At 39.2% G+C, this 17787-nt stretch overlaps 1 protein-coding gene across 2 annotated transcripts; it reads right to left on the reverse strand.

The window, feature by feature from the left end:
- Positions 1-4757: 4757 nt before the first annotated feature.
- Positions 4758-14503, reverse strand: eif3i.S (eukaryotic translation initiation factor 3 subunit I S homeolog). 2 transcript variants are annotated; one of them, XM_018249564.2, is made up of 11 exons: positions 14325-14503; positions 13875-13967; positions 11631-11718; positions 11410-11475; positions 10356-10505; positions 10060-10187; positions 7234-7344; positions 5683-5772; positions 5529-5602; positions 5358-5450; positions 4758-5268 (listed from the first exon to the last, which is right to left on the reverse strand). In XM_018249564.2, the coding sequence occupies exons 1-11, from the start codon at positions 14325-14327 to the stop codon at positions 5187-5189; spliced, it is 978 nt and encodes a 325-aa protein (XP_018105053.1). In that variant the 5' UTR covers positions 14328-14503; the 3' UTR covers positions 4758-5186. The 2 variants fall into 2 exon arrangements, with proteins under 2 accessions (XP_018105053.1, XP_018105052.1); XM_018249563.2 differs by lacking the exon at positions 14325-14503 and adding an exon at positions 14058-14176.
- Between the last annotated feature and the right edge of the window lie 3284 nt (positions 14504-17787).

Genomic DNA, 17787 nt, shown 5'->3' on the forward strand with positions numbered 1-17787 from the left:
AGGCCCTGAGCTCAGATAACTTGGGTTTAAAAACTGTGCACAAAAGAATGGAAGAAATTTAGAGGGAACACTGTACTGTATGTGAACTTTTGGAGACATGAATCAGAAGTGAAGGAGAAAAGTGCTCACACCTGCACTTTCCTGTGTTTCCCATTCAGTGCCGAAACATGGAGGACGGGCATTCTAGGTAACCCAGGCAGTCGCATCGTCTCCCGACATCTGTGGGACAAGTGAGGAGAGTGTACAGGGCAGAGACAGGGGACTGGACTAGGGGTAGGCAGCAAAGAAGTTATGTGCTTGGAATTCTACAGCTTTGTGCCATAGGTACCTGCCTCTTCTGCCTACCCCTAGTTCCGGCTCTGTTCCCATTCAAGTCAGTGGGAGAGCGGCCATGACCACTTTCTGACAAGCACTGCATGTGATGTTTAAGGTAGCCTTCTTCTCAAGTAAGAAGTGTGTCAATAATAATGTGGGGAAAAAGAAAATTGTCAGTATCTTCCTGCCACCATACAGAGCCATCTGGTGGTGAGATGTGATGTTGCATCAGAATTAGAGCTTATTGATATTAAATTATCTTTCCTACACTTGATTGTTTCTGGTCTGTTTGTGAAACCAGGCTCATAGGACACACTTACCCTGCACTTACCTGTATCTGTCTGAACGGTGATGTATGGCACCATTATACTCCCGTTATGTGTGTATATGTTTTATTTTAGACAGATGACAGGAGGCTGAGTGAAGTGAATGTCGATTTTAAGCTTTGCCCCATTTATCCAGCAAAGGTCCTTGTGCCCAGATGCTGCTCTGATGAGACCCTGCGAAAGGCAGTGGCTTTTAGACAAGCCGGCCGATTTCCTATCTTGAGCTACTACCACAGCACCAACTAACTAAATAGCTCTACCTTGTCATAGTATTTCCTTCCTTTTGCTCACACTCAAGGTTTTCGGCAACCACAGACCACAGACTACAGCAATCAATGACCCATTTAATGTTTCCTCTTTATCAGAGGTGGGGCCCAGGTATGGACATCCAAAGCAAATTTCTGTATCTAAATAAACAAATATGTATAACTCCTAGCAACCCCTTCCCGATATATTATGCTATGTTATGCCTAACATATAAGTACCCCAATGAATTCAAGTTTATAGATTCCTTGTGCATTAACGAATGTTTTATATTGAGCAAAGTACTAGAATACCTTAAAAGCAGGAAAACATACAAAAGAACTGTCAATCAGTAGGGATACTGAGGCAGAACACAAGAACACATTATGGCAGGTGATACACAAGCAATACAACCTACCTTTTTCTAACAAAATACAGTGGCGCTCAGACTGGTTTCATTATTGACACCCGCTCTGCCCAGGAAGCAAAACATGCTCGGAGTGCAGGTGGTGGAATAGAGAGTAAATCCAGGTATCCCAACTGGAGAGTTCTCTATCGCCCCCTTGAGAGGTAAAATATTGCAGTTGGGCAGAAAGATGATTCTGTGTCCATTACATTGATTTTCTGTTTTAGAGGCCGATCCCTGCAGGACAGCCTGGTGAGTCTTGTTAGTGCGTATTATGAGTCTTCAATTGGAATGACTCGGCTCAGCAAGTTGCAGGCTACACGTTGGCTTTCACATGTCTAGGAAGCTTTAAGCACTGTAGGGTTAATTGCTAAATGTATATAGAGATGAGCCATAAATTACCAGCGATAATACTACAGAGTTTGCTAATTAGTAAGTATGTGATTAGCACCAACTGGCTGCTAGGGTCCAAATTACATTAGCAACCATGCATTGATTTGAATGATAGACTGGAATACGAAAAGGAGAGGGCCTGAATAAAACGTGAGTAATAAATAGTAGCAAACAATTAATTTGTAACCTTACTGAGTTTTTTTTTCATGGGGTCAGTGACCCCCATTTAAAAAACTGGAGTCAGAAGAAGGTGGCAAATAATTTAAAAAACTACATAAATACTGAAGACCAATTGAAAAGTTTGTTATTATAACATACTAAAGGTTAACTTAAAGGTGAACTACCCCTTTACAGTCGTTGAAACCTGACTATGGCATCAATTTTGCAACCTAATTCAACATTTAGCAGAAAGGATGCATCAGACAGCACAACTGGGGTGTTTCCTCTATATAATGCTATGGAGGCTGCCTGGTTAATTTAGTAAACAAATCCTAGCAACCACATAAGTTACATTTCAAGTGTTGAAAATGTACATAAAAAAAAAGACTAGCAGATAATGTTCTTAGAAACAGATGTCTACATTTAAAATGAACAAGACCTTTAAAGGGATACTGTCATGGGAAAAAAAAAATTTTCAAAATGAATCTGTTAATAGTGCTGCTCCAGCAGAATTCTGCACTGAAACCCTTTTCTCAAAAGAGCAAACAGATTTTTTTATATTCAATTTTGAAATCTGACATGGGGCTAGACATATTGCCAATTTCCCAGCTGCCCCAAGTCATGTGACTTGTGCTCTGATAAACTTCAATCACTCTTTACTGCTGTACTGCAAGTTAGAGTGAGATCACCCCCTCCCTTTTTCCCCCCAGCAGCCAAACAAAAGAATAATGGGAAGGTAACCAGATAACAGCTCCCTAACACAAGATAACAGCTGCCTGGTAGATCTAAGAACAGCACTCAATAGTAAAAACCCATGTCCCACTGAGACACATTCAGTTACATTGAAAAGGAAAAACAGCAGCCTGCCAGAAAGCATTTCTCTCCTAAAGTGCAGGCACAAGTCACATGACTGGGGGCAGCTGGGAAATTGACAAAATGTCTAGCCCCATGACAGATTTCAAAATTGAATATAAAAAAATCTGTTTGCTCTTTTGAGAAATGGATTTCAGTGCAGAATTCTGCTGGAGTAGCACTATTAACTGATGCGTTTTGAAAAAAACATTTTTTCCGATGACAGGATCCCTTTAAAGATAAACTTGAACATGTCTTGTTGGTTGTAGAGGTCAGTGACCCCCTACAAGCTGATGACATTTTCAGTTGAGACTGGAACTAGGCAGAATAGGAACATGATTGGCTCTAAAAGTATACAAAATTACAATGAGCACCTAATGATAATTTGCTTTGCATATACACCATATGTTATACATGGAGCTATTCTCTTTCATGTGACTTTTTGGAGCACTGAATGTCATTTATTTTACTAATTAGATATGTTCCCTTTTGCTGATTTACCTGTATCCCCACAGGGAATGTGCTACTGTGCTTGTGTATGGATAATACCTTACTACCAACAGCTATTGATAAGCTCATCCTGTTGGAGAATGGATGGATTTCAGGACCTTATCGATCGAGAGTGGCTCCAGGAAATATCTCAGGAAAGGAAGTTTGGGTCTTTTAACTTTTCTGTACAGTTATTGAATATTTTGCCTTGAAATTTTTAGGCTGGGCATCCATTCCAACTGCATTGCGCATAGGGTTGCCACCTTTCCTGGAAAAAAACCCCACTTTCCTATATATTTATCTTTTTTCCCTATTAATAACATTGGGATTAATCATCATTTTTACCGGCCAGGTGGCAACCCTAATTGTGCCCAATCTGGACAGTCCCAGAGAAGAGCAAGTCACCTAACTTTTTGCTTTTTCTTGACTGCTGCTGGCAGCTTGGGCGGCAGTTTCCTAGAGCACTAGAGTTTAATGAGAGATTTCTGTGTACCCTAGCAACTCATGCATACAGCTCATAGTATGGGTCATTCTTGTGCAATAACGAGTAAGAAAGGTAAGTTTTTGTTTGTGAATTTGATATGGAAGAACATGTAGAACCAGCAGATCCATGCAGGCAGTAGGTTGAAGGACATTTCTCATTGAGATCAGATGGTCAAAAACTAACATTAGATGGTTTTATTTCAATTTATTTAGGATGATCATCTCCCATAGAGTCCATTTTTAGAGTTATTTTTTTTTTTTTAAATGGCTTCCTTTTTCTCTGAAATAATAATACAGTACCTTGTAGTTGATGGCAATTAAGCTGCACAAATCCATATTTGTGGCAAAACAATCCTTCTAAAAAAATTTTTAGACTTAAGGTATGTTGAAAGATCCCTTACCTGGAAAATCCCAGGTCCTAAGCTAGCATTATGGATAACAGAGTCTATACCTGCACTACATATGTCCCCTATATTGCACTAGCATCTGTCAAAAATTCTAATTATTATTTTAACACCAGATGTCAGTATGAGGTGCAAGATCGGACACACTCGCTGTGGGGTTACCTTAATTAGCCCAAAGAGTGACAGCAGCTTCTAAATCCAATTTATGAAGAAACTCCATTAGTTATATGGCAGTCTGTTGCACCACAAAGCTTACAGCTATGGACAGGTGAGGCAAACAGCAAAATCATTACAAGGTTCCTCTTGTATCAGTAAAAGTTTTGAATGTAATTTCTAGGTTCAAAGTATACACTGTACACAGAGCTGCACTGGCACTTTATAAATAAACATTTTTATTATTATTATTAAGTACTTCTTAATGCAAGGTAGTAATGTGGGCTATCAAAATGGATTTTTATCAGGTTTCTTTCTTCGATATCTGCTACCCCTAGAACACACAGATGTCACAAATGAAGATGGTGGAACTCAAAGGGGGATATAAAATGGCTCTGACAACTATACCTATAAGTTAAAATGAAGCCTCTGGGCTCGTGTACAGTGTGTCTAGTATATCAAATGTTTAGGGGGAAAAACAAAAAAGAAAACAAAAAAACCCACAGCTATCTCAACAAATGTTATACACACAGAGAATTTTAAGGCAGTTTATTTCTCATACGATCATGTTGTTTCAGAAGCAATATGGAACCTTACTCCTGAAAATCATCAAGGCATAGATTCCAGAAATACAAATCCATTTCTATTTGTCCTGGTTTAATGTTCAATGCAGTATGTTCTCAACCTGAACAGCTGCGCACATATACATATACACATATATATATATATACACACATTATATATATATATATATATATATATATATATATATACACACATATATATATACATATATATATATATATATATATATATATATACACACACACTCATTTTACTTCAATAATTATGGTTCCATTTATTGTAAAAGTATACAATCTGCATGATGTAATTGAGCAATCAATTAAATTGTGTGTGTGAGCGCAAATTAAGTAGGATATAACCAAGCATGAAGCAACTGTCTCAGGATTCAAATTCAAAGTCGAAATATTGCGAGTCAAAGTAATGTATTCTAACGTATCCATCCTCTCCTCCACTGCTGTAACTATAGATGCATTAAAAAAAAAGAAAAAGATTCAGTTCACGATAGGTAAAACTGTGCATTTCTATGCTACTACCTTCACACTAACTTACCTCTTTCCATTTGGATGGAATGCCAAACTGTTAATAGGCCCAAAATGACCTTTAACTCTCCCAAACTCCTCCTCAAAAGCCACATGGAAGAACCTAAAAAAAAGTTTAAAAAAATAAATAAAAAACGGCCTGGTAAAATAAATAGATTTGGTCAAAACGACTTTAATTTACCTGGCCTCGAACTTTCCAATTCTTGTTGATGTTGTTGTCACATCCATGGCTTCCTGTCCTCCTCCTAAAACCACCTACAAAGCAGAGGCACATGTCAGCAACAGAAGCTTTACATACTGGCACAAGGCTTTTACATTTCACAATATATTCTTACATGGTCATATATAGGAGAGATGGCAGCAGAGTTAACAGGCCTTTCTGTCCGGAAAGTTTTCTGATGCTCAAGTGATGTACAGTCAAATAGCTGTAAGAACAAAGTAGATAATAGCAAACTGTAAAAAAACAAGTCTATTGAGAAGGGTTATTTAAATGGTACAAGTATGTTAAGAATATGATATTTTGTATTCTATTTACTGTACATACATATCATATAGGTGTGCTAATGTAAGGGAAACCCTATTTTTTTTTTTTTTGGAAAAAAATTAAAACGAAGGGACACAGAATGCAGGGATGAAAACAAAAATGTTGGCTTAACGATGCAAAAGGCTACTCTGTATAACAGTAATTTATTATACAGTAGGTTATTTTGTGATCTATGGCTGAGGAAGGAGTTGAAATAGAAAAAACACATTCTTGGTGTGGGATGGGAGGATTTTTATTTACCAAATGCTGTCCCTCAGAGAATCAATTAACTGTGCTCTAAGAAGATTTTAAACCACTAATATTTTCAGTAATTATACCAGTGTCTGGATCACACTTTCACACCTCTGATTGTGATTGGATGCTGGTGGTGTATTTTCCACTCAGGTGAAAAGTAAGTAGGGATGAACCGAATCCAGGATTTGGTTAGGGATTCTGCCTTTTTCAGCAGGATTCAGCCAAATCCTTCTGCCCAGCCGCATATGCTAGTTAGGGGAGGTAATCGCAGGACTTTTTTTTTCACAAAACAAGGAAGTAAAGAATGTTTTCCCCTTCCCACCCCTAATTGGCATATGTAAATTAGGATTCGGCCGAATCTTTTGCGAACGATTCGGCCGAATCCAAAATAGTGGATTCGGTGCATCCCTAATAGTAAGATATTTTAAAGTACACTTAAGGCTCAGGCCAAAATCAGAAGGCCGGTTTTAGCCCCTCACTGTGAGCCATATTCTCTTCTTTTTCACCCGGAACCCTTGTGTCAGTTGTAGCATGAACACACCCGGCAGATTTCTGCATGAAATGCAAAGTCTCTCGTTTCTTTGGTTCTCTCCAGAGCCAACACAAGGGTTCTGGACATGAAAAAAGAAGAGGATACTGCTCATAGCAAGGGGCTGAAAACAGCCTGTGGGTTTCAGCAGGCTGTTTTATTCCTAGCCTAAAAGTCAAGTTGCTTCCAACTTAATTCCATTAGCTGATGTTTAAAAACTGCCAAAGCATGAGACAAAGAAAAAAACTAACTCCTCAACTCTGTAACTCATCAAGTAGACAATCCCAGTCTTTATGCTCTCAAAGTAAGTCTGTATTTATTCCAGCTGAAAAAAAAAAAAAAAAAAGGACGGCTTCTTTCCACTGCACTGCACCTAAAGGATTCATTTACAGAGGATATATTAAGCTTGAATTAAACACTGCTTTTTTACATTTCTTATATACAAATGGTTCTTTGCAGCACATAATTTTGTTTAGGTTTCACCTAAAGAGCTATGGCACATATGGAATTTTGATTGTTGACACCCGCAGTGGGGATCAAAGCTACTCAAGTCTTATCACTGATTTAATTTTGGTTTACCTTGGAGGTGCAGTCTTTGGATGCTGTAACAAACATTGTCATGTCTCGGGAGGTCTGAATGTCATTGATCTGCTTGGAATGCTCTTTGATGCTGTTAACTATTTCCCCAGACTGAAAAAAAGAACATTAGATGCCATTGGTAGCACATATTGTATCCCACAAAACACCTAGAGCCGGTCTTTACTATTCAAGTTATAAAGTCAATTTGCAAGAACGGTCTGTCAAAAGTGCAATTTCTATGAGCAGATAAAATAGGTTTCTTCTAGTAGACATCTAAGGATAAAAGTGCCTTACAACAGCAATAGAAATATGTAAAAGCAATAATTTAAGAATGCTATAAACATGCTTAAATAGTAATCCATAAATTTCCAGACATTAGAAAACCATCACAGACTGTGTTGTGCCACATCAACAAATTCAACATAGAATGAATAGCAGTCAATTGACAGCACCTACAATGGTAGTACTAAATCAAACGGTGTGAAAAATACAGACTAATTGTCACATGTGGCAGTCTCATCACATGTTGAGAAAAACTATACCCTCAAACAATATAGTTCTCTATAAAAAGATATTGAGTAAAACAGCTCATATGTAAAACCCTGCTTCATGAAAATAAACCATTTTCATAATAATATACTTTTTAGTGGCATGTGCCATTGGGTAATCATAAGTAGAAAATTGCCATTTTAAAAAATAAGGGGATCCTACAATACACGGTGCACACAAACATACCAATCAAACCATACATGTTGGGTCACATGAGCCAATTAACAGACAGAGTTGTGTCTTTTGCTTCCAATTTCCTTCCTGTTACAGTTAGAGCTGCAGTATTTCTGGCCAGATGATCTCTGAGGCAGCACAGAGGCCATTCCGAAATGGTGGTTTAAGGCAAGAGATGTAAAAGGGCAATATTTACTTAAATATATATTCCAGCTTGATAAGATTCTTTAATATGTCACTTAAAGTAACAAACTATCTGTTGCTCAAGTATTCATTTTGGGGGTATAATTTTCCTTTAATGAGGCACACTACTGCACTGTGTAATGAGGCATCAACCTAACAGAAAGCAGCTTCAAGAAAAAGCTACCCTTCAAGAAAACGCCTGTGAATCCCTTACAGTCACCCAGCAGTAAATGGGATGGACATAAAATGTGGCATGCTGCACTTAATACCAAATGTTTTGCTTAGCCATGTCTGCCTGGTGAGACAAATTAAGCCATTCCACCCCCCACCGGGCCCTCTTTTTTTTATTTTCCTAATGCAATTATTAGTGAATGAATACAAAATGATATATTATGCAGTTGTAACATGGTCTCAGTGAATTTTGTTTCTATAATCTTTCTTATCTCCTACCAAAATCTTTCCTGTGAGTTTGATAATGCATTTCAGATAAATAACATGCGCGCATGGTCTTGCAGGCAAAATGGGCAAGGCATTCTTAGCAGCAAGTATACAGCATGAAAAATGAGCAAGCAAATCAGCAGCCAACAACTAGCTTGTAAGTTTTCTTTAAGCCTACACAAAGCAATACAAGCAAACAATCAAGCACATGTATTAGCCAAAGCACAAGTAGACTACTAAATACAAGATTGTGCTGCATCTCAATGCCCAATGCAGGTATAGGATCCATTATCCAGAAAGCTCAGAATTACTGTAAGGCTGGCTACCATAGACTCCATTATAAACAATCTAAATTTTTAAAAATGATTTCCTTTTTCTTTGTAATAATAAAACAGCACCTGGTACTTGATCCAAACAAAGATATAATTAATCCTTATTGGAAGCAAAACCAGTATATTGGGTTTATTTAATGTTTAAATGTTTTTCTAGTAGACTTAAGGTATGAAGTCCAAAATTACAGAAAGATCCATTATCCGGAAAACTCCAGGTCCCAAGCATTCCGGATAACAGGTCCCATACCGGTAGTCTTTTTCTTGATGTGGTGTAGTGGTTGTGCTCTGTACAGTCAAAAATGCTGTATGACTTAGTAGTAGCAAATTACACTGATATTCAGTATGAATTGAGGAGGTTAAATATTAAAAACAGCATACAAATCTCAACCTGGCAACAAAAGTATTTTAGCAGACTCTCCCTTATTTGGCTTTTGGAGGTCTTTCTCATAGCAATGTAACACAACCACAACAAAAGTCTCTAATTGGACACAGCCATAAAATTTTTAAGTTAACGGATGAAAGCTATGAAACCCTGCCAGTAAGGATTGCAGTATTTCTTTAACAATGCCTAATATGTATGCCACCTACACTCTTAGTACAGGGGAAGCAACAACATACTGGTCAAGATCAACACACGAAGTTCCCAAAACACAGCACAGAACTGAATGGTTTAAAAAGCAGCAAGGGCAGGAATTTTATTAAACGCTAAATTAATTTGTAAAAATATGATTAATTTTTTTTTTATAGGTATGGGACCGGTTATCCAGAATACTCGGGACCTGGGGTTTTCCAAATAACAGATCTTTCCAAAATTTGAATCTTTATACCTTAAGTCTACTTGAAAATCATGAAAACATTAAGTAAACAAAATAAGATGATTTTGCCTCCAATAAGGATTAATTTTATCTTAGTAGGGATCAAGTACAAGATACGGTTTTATTACAACAGGGAAAAAGGAAATCATTTTTCAAAATTTGGATTATTTGATTATAATGGAATCTATGGGAGACGACCTTTCCGTAATTTGGAGCTTTCTGGATAAAGTATCCCATACCTGTATTACTTTAAAAACATAACATTTGCAAAGGTAAATATATAATTTTAGGTGAGCTTATGTGTTTACTCAGTTAGTCAAGTCCATAGGCTTTACCTTGGCACTGTACTGGTTCAACTCTCCATTCTCATGCCCAGCGATAATGTATTCTCCAAGTGGTCCCCACACTGCACTGGTTATCTTGGACTCACTGCAAGGAATTTTCATGTATGGCTCATTGTCTTCTGCAAAGTAACAATAGGAGATTCACGGGAATGAAAATGGTTATGCAGGATGTACAGGACAGTTACATGTTTATCACACCTTTCACCACTTGCATGGATAATCACGGGTACTTCAGGTGGGCAGAAAGCAGAAAATGTACTTAAACGAAATGAACGCCATGAACGTACTAATTTGTGAAGGGTCTCTCAAGTCAATAAAGCTCACAAAGCACTGATAGCCCATCTGTTTGTCTGTGGAGAACATGATTATGTTGCCACCAAAATCAAAGCCACAGGTCCTCACAGCTGAGCTTGTTTCCAAGAGAGCCAACTGCTTTCCTAGAAAGACAAGAAGTAGGATAGCATGAAATCTATACATACCAAAGAGTGTCATGGCTGACTTCTTGAACAAGCATAATAATCTTATATCCTCACATTTTACAACAGGAGGTACTTTATTTATTATAAAACACAAGTTTAAGTAAGTCATGTGACAAATGGCATCGCTGAGCACTGATTAACTGATGACATCACTAAGCACTGTTTATATCATTTATAGGATAGTCATGGCTTATATATTGATGGATTGGATGGTTAGAAATGATGGAATTTTTTTCTAAAATCACAAATTAACTATGAGCACAGACAATTGTAACAACTGGAAAGAAATTGATCTGCAGTACACGCTAATGCACTTGAATGGAGCATAGGTAGATTCAATTTCAAACGCCCGACGAGAATGATATCCATAATACATGGATATTGGTGGGGATCAGCAACCGGCTAGAAATAGAATCTTACAAAACAAAAAAGTTTGTACAAATGTCTGCGCATGTGGACACTCTCACAGCTGACCTGTACAATTGTTTGTGTTTACTTTGCCCTCCTCAATTGATCCTACCGATCAAAGTCTGCTCAGCTCTACTTGTATACTGGATCATATATCAGCAGTCCTGCAAGTCTACCAATTATGCCAAAAGATCAGCCAGCTGGTTAGTCTTATTTAGCCATCTAGACATGTGGGCATATTGTATAACTATAAAGGAAATTTCTGGATGATCAGTTGGATCATTGACAATAGGGTTACGTGTAGTCACATACAGATGGTTTACATAAAGAAATATGCATTTAGCAGATCGCCATAATGTGACTCATGCACTGCATTTAAAAATGTAAAATAGGCACAGGAAGACATGCAATACATGAACATCATGGAATAATACTCATTACTACAACCACTAACCTGTTTCACAGTCCCACAGCCTGCATGAGTTATCTGCAGATCCAGAAAGTACATGTCGCGTTTCCCCTGTCTGAAGTTAAGAAAGAAGCCCACCAAGAAAATATGCAGTTTCATCCATCAAAAATACCCTAAGGTGTATGTATTTCATGCCTTGTGAGGTAACAAAATCTACCGTCACCCAGACACTAACATAACCCATATTTATAAAAGTGAAAGGATACAGTCCACATCCACACACCAAACTGCTCCTGTGTGTCCACTGTAAGTTCCCAGACGCTCTCCATTCACAGAGTACCAGACATTAACCACCTGTCAGGCATAGACAGAATTTAAAATAAAATGATGAAATGGGTTTACTAACTAAAAAATAGTAAAAATAAAAGAACACCTATAAGATATGTTGTCCAAATCACTTGCTCTGCCAAAGCAAAATAACTTTCCTGAATTCATAAACAAATCAAAAGCAAGTGGCAACCCTCCAGAAGTCATTTAAAGGGGTTGTTCACCTTCAAACAACTAGTTGTTTTCAGATAGATCACCAGAAATAACGACTTTTTCCAATTAATTTCTATTTTCTACGTGTCACAGTTTTTCTAATATTTAAGTGTAAAGTGTAATTTTTCACCTTCTAAAGCAGCTCTGGGAAGGGGGGGTCGCCAACCCTGTAAACTGTTCTTAATTGATACATTTAATTAATACATTTCTTACTAGGGATGCACCGAATCCACTATTTTGGATTCGGCCGAACCCCCTATTTTGGATTCGGCCGAACCCCCTATTTTGGATTCGGCCGAACCCCCTATTTTGGATTCGGCCGAACCCCCTATTTTGGATTCGGCCGAACCCCCTATTTTGGATTCGGCCGAACCCCCTATTTTGGATTCGGCCGAACCCCCTATTTTGGATTCGGCCGAACCCCCTATTTTGGATTCGGCCGAACCCCCGAATCCTTCACAAAAGATTCGGCCGAATACTGAATCTGCATATGAAATTAGGGGTGGGAAGGGGAAAACATTTTTACTTCCTTGTTTTATGACAAAAAGTCTTGTGATTTCCCTCCCTGCCCCTAATTTGCATATCTGTTCAGCTGGGCAGAAGGGTTCAGCCGAATCCTGCTGCAAGAGGCCAAATCCGGACCCGAATCCTGGATTTGGTGCATCCCTATTTTTTACCTTCCTCCCTGCTGAGCAGAATCTCTGGGTTTCATTACAGGCAGCCGTTAGAATTGATACAATAGTTGCTAATACTCCAGACATGCTGCTGAGAAATGTATCAACTAAATGTTGCAAAATTGTAATAGCTTAAAGGAAATGTCAAGCCGTTTTTCAATATTGCCATGTATGTATAGCTTACCTAACCCCAAACCGAACCGCATTATTTTCGCTTCGCAATTCGCCTCCACTTCCCTGCACGGATGCATTCTTTGCCTCTCTTCATTATCATTAACCCGCGGCCATTTTTTCCAGGTTGCGCTCTTCCTGTATACACTGCGCATGTGCCAATAATCCCACCCGTCTGACCTCTGTACTGTAGCGTCTGATTCAATAAAAAATCTCAGCTCTCTCCCTTGCTCCCTGCAGTCAGCATAAGAAATATGTCCTAGAAGCGGGGGAGCGGAGAGATAAACCTTACAAGTAAAAAGTCCCCATAGCAACTGCCAATGCTATTTTTCTATTGGCGCATTGAATACACAGTTGTGTCTTCAGAGGTCACTGATGGGTGCGGCTGGAAGATTTAGCCGAAGCTGATTCCACTCCAATGCGCATGTGCTAAATTATTTTAAACAAATGCATATCGCCAAGCGACGTCACTCATTCTGAAGGGAGGGGGGAGAGAGGCAGACAGTGGCGGAAAGAGGCATGAAGCCTAAATCAACAAAGCTGCTTAGTGGATCGCTTGTCAAGGACTTGAATACTCGGTATGTAAAAAATGTAATGAGGCATTTGACTGATAACATTTTCTTTGCAGGGGTTGACATGTCCTTTAAAGTCTGCACCTGAATTACTGAGCTGTCAGACTGAAACACCAGAGACAGGAACATTCAACGTTAAACTTAGATTTTGGAAAAACAGTAAAAAATAAACAATGGAAAGTAATTGAAAAAAAGTCTTTATTTCTGGGGAACAATCTGAAACAACTAAACTGGAAAAAAAGTGTTTGGAAGGTGAACAACCCCTTTATCTACAACTCCCTGATCAGCTACTAGTTACTCAACATTGTAAAGCAAAACAAAATAATTTCTCCTATAATCAAACCCCATAGCAGTTTCAAAATAATGTATATAGATCCATTTGTAAGAGAACATGTGAATGAAGTTTAAATGAGATAGTAGCTGCAAGGACCTGATATTACTCCCTCCCTTTGGCTTTATGGTATTTACTAAATATAGTGTGTATGGAAAATGTAATATCAAAGGCTGCAGATAAAGACACATTACATTGCAACGCTGCTGTTCTTATACTCACCGGATCTTTGGCAACAGTGAAGAGTAGGTCCCCATCACGATTGTACTTAATTTGAGTGATGGACCTTTCATGCCCTTGGAGCAGAATGGGTCTCTGAGGAAAAAGCAATGGGTTGTATCTAGTTACAGAAAAGCAGTTGAACTTTACATAGGTGTATCATATATTTGTTGCAGTTTCTATTACATTTGACTTTGTGGACCTATGTGTCGCGAATAAATCTTGCTCAATGGGTTTCAACCTCATTACACATAACCCGTGGGTTGTGTAGCTCAGTATGGCTTAGAGATGGGTGGTGCTGTCGGTGGGAGAGAGCTAATAGGAATGTGCGTGTGCACGTGTAAGCTCGGGTCAGCCAGTACTTCTGGGGAGGAAGGGACCGACTATATAAACTGAGTGAACCACAACCCAAGGTGCTTACAGGTTCGCCACGCAAGGTAGAGCATTACTCACCATTGTACAACCCGTTCGGCCCGGCTCAAGCGCGTCAGGAAAGATGCCGGAAGTTAAGAAGGAGGAAATCTACCCAAGCCGCTACTCTATGACCACGAAAGGAGGAAGTACATGAAAGGAACTTGTCATTTGCTGGAAAGAGATTCTGGGGGTTGTAGTTCTTCCACATTCGTAGAGACACTGGCTGTAGAGAATGTCAGTCATTACAGTATTATATTTTCTTCTCCTTTTATATTCCCTTTATCCGCTGCCTCATTGTACTTATTTTCCACATAGCAGACGGGGGTGTTGCACTTTAAGGCATAGGGCTGGGACACACTGGGCGATTTGGGGAGATTTAGTCGCCTGGCGACTAATCGCCGCGACTTTTCTCCCCGAATGCCTCCCCTCGCTCTGCGCCTGGCTAAAATGAAAAATCGCCTGCGCTAATCACACGCGGCGATTCGTTTTCCGAAGTCGCCCGAAGTTGCCTCACGAGGAAACTTCGGGCGACTTCGGAAGAAGGAATCGCCGTGTGTGATTAGCGCAGGCGATTTTTCATTTTAGCCAGGCGCAGAGCGAGGGGAGGCATTCGGGGAAGATTGGTCGTGGAAAGTCGCGGCGATTAGTCGCCAGGCGACTAAATCTCCCCAAATCGCCCAGTGTGTCCCAGCCCTTACAGACTATTTCTGATCTATATCTTCATTTCCTTATAGCTGTGAATGACTATATGCAGAATTCCCAACGGAGCACTGACTTTCTTAGTTTATCAACAGGCAAAGTGGCCTACGTGACTGGCCTAAATAATATCCTGTGCCAGGCCAGCTAGGGTTGACATTCCCAAATGAAACTTTCGAAATGCATCTGTTCTGAGATTGGTTATAAACTTTTCAGCATGGTAGCGGCTAGTTCTTATCCTAGGAAAGGACCGACCGTCATGGTCATGTGATCCTACCATGTGACCGCTCCACTGCGGCTTTACCTATTCATGAGCGGCAAATTCAAACATGGGAAAGTGGTAATGGGTTCTAGTGGCGGCTGCGGACTCTTGACAGGACCTGCAACTATATTCCCAGGGTTGCCAACTTGTATTGTACGTTTAGTACAGGTTGCAACCTCTACCTCAGGTTTTGGGCCAGTTCATTGTGTCGCTGGATGTTTGTAGGGATTGAAGGGATCACTGCCTCTGAATTTCTGTGGGGTGAGGGGGATCACAGTGAATTAATGTCAGCTAGACTCTATTCAATATTTACACACCCAAATGCAGCTACAAGATTGTTGTTGGAGCTGGGGTTTTTTTTACCATTACTCTCGCACAATTACGGTGCAACAATGGCAAGATAAAAATGAAAGGCAAGACATACTGACACAGCTACAGTATCGGACTGGGGCAGCTGGGGCCCACCAGAGAACCTGATCTGAAGGGCCCCCCAATTTACACACAAAAGCCCACAAGGGGAAATATATACTATTAAATAACATTAAGTTAATGTCTTCTGCTTCAGGAAGGATTTGTCATATTCTCCGTCTCAGTTTCTATCAAACAGTTTGTATTGGGAGAGACTGTGTGGGAGCACTACCCTTAGCAAGATTTATTTCTAAAGGGTTAGATAGTAACGAAAAGAGAGTGATCTGCGCTTGCTGTCTAGGTTTCTGGGCTTCCTTGAAAGATGTAGGGCTGACCTGCGTGCTGCCTTACTTCTCACAGCCAGTACTGAAGTAAATCAAGCTGTTGAAAGACAGAGTGGCAGAAAACCCTTTGTGAAGCAGAAGCAAGAACGTCTGGCTAGCAGGAGATTGGAACAAGCAGTAAGTAAATACTCAGCAAACCCCCAACATCTCAGATATGATAACTTGAGCAGCGTTCCAGTATGCTTTAGTTGAGGGGCACAGAGTATGGAACAGGCTATCGCTGTCTTGGCAGCACCAGAGACACAGTGGTGAGAGGTCTGAATTCACTTATGCACTTTACTCCTGCTGTAATAAACTGTTACTATATCTTTTTTGTATAAAACGTACCTTTACTGCAAAAAAAGGCAACAATTTGCTACATATGCAGAGTTTTCCTTCATTTTCACTAAAGGAAGTTTTGCCACATTTTGGGATATAAGGCTCTTATGCATATGTTATGAGCCAGAGGTACTAAAGATTCAAATGAATGTGATGACTGATCGATTCATATGGAGAGGTTATATAAAAGAGATACTTGCCTTGTCAATTGTCTGCTGCAATTAAAAAAAATCTGTTCTATAGACCTGGAATACCGTACAGAATGATATACTATGCATGTGTGTAGGGGGAATGTGTCAACTTGTGTATACTGTAGAGCACTTTAATTTTTTGGAGCAATCCAAAGGTAATTTGGCATCTCCCAGATTAGGCTATTTTAGGTATGACTGATGCATTTTTAGATTGATGGGGCATTCTTCAAGCATCCTAACACAGGTAACCATTATAAAATACAAGGTCACTATGACTGAAGAACCACTTATTCCATATATTTTATAAAATATCGAAGTTATGTGTATTATGTAGAGAAAACAAATACTGTAAGGGCCCAGATGTCACATTAAAACTACTGAACAGGTATGGGATCTATTATCCGGAAACCCTTTATCCAAAAAGCTCAGTATTACGGAAAGGCTGTCTCCCATAGACTCCATTTTATCCAAATAAACCAAATTTTTTAAAAAATGTTTTTCCTTTATTTCTGTAATAATAAAACAGTACCTTGTACTTGATCCCAACTAAGATATAATTAATCCTTACTGGAAGCAAAACCAGCCTATTGGGTTTATTTAATACTTACATGATTTTTTAATAGACTTAAATAAAGATCCAAATTACAGAAAGATCCATTATTCGGAAAACCTTAGGTCCCAAACATTCTGGATAACAGGCCCCATGCCTGTACCAAGTATATCATTGAAAACAAAACACCTTGGCTGTGAACTGTGCAAAAGCACAGCATTAGTTTTATGATTTACGCTTTCTAATTATCGATTATGGGTGGGTGTTACGAAATATGTGTTTTCCAAATGGAATGCTTCTGGATGCATTTCTTGGGGTTGATTTTTCTTTCTTTCTTGCTTGATTGTTAAACCCTGTTTTCTATAGAGGGTGTGGCTTTGTAGACTTCTTAATTTTGCTGTATTTTATTTATCTTTCTTGACTCTGAAGAAGGAGCTTGTTGCCATTCAAAGGGGAACTCCAGCTTCCAAACCAAAATTTGATAAAGAGGCCCACATAACATAGAAACCCCTAATATACCCATCACAGTTACCTGTTTCTTCACAGTTACCTGTTTCTTCTATGCTGAAATCCAGCTGGTTAACAGTTCTCCACTTTCTGCATCATTTGAAATCCTGGCAGGGAATAGGGTTGCCACCTGGCCGGTAAAAATTATGGCTGATCCCAATGTTATTAATAGGGAAAAAAGATAAATATATAGGAAGGCCGGTATTTTTTTTCTAGAAAAGTGGCA

This window comes from Xenopus laevis, chromosome 2S (genome assembly GCF_017654675.1).
Source record: "Xenopus laevis strain J_2021 chromosome 2S, Xenopus_laevis_v10.1, whole genome shotgun sequence".
Lineage (NCBI taxonomy): Eukaryota > Metazoa > Chordata > Amphibia > Anura > Pipidae > Xenopus > Xenopus laevis.

What these genes read in the sequence shown, in the direction of transcription:
- eif3i.S (XM_018249563.2), bottom strand. Translation starts at nt 14,117, where the DNA reads ATGAGGTTGAAACCCATTGAGCAAGATTTATTCGCGACACATAGGTCC. An exon ending in ATAGGTCCACAAAGTCAAAT is followed by an intron (nt 13,968 to 14,057) that starts GTAATAGAAACT and finishes CTTTTTCCTCAG; the next exon opens with AGACCCATTCTGCTCCAAGG. An exon ending in TCACTGTTGCCAAAGATCCG is followed by an intron (nt 11,719 to 13,874) that starts GTGAGTATAAGA and finishes TATGCCTGACAG; the next exon opens with GTGGTTAATGTCTGGTACTC.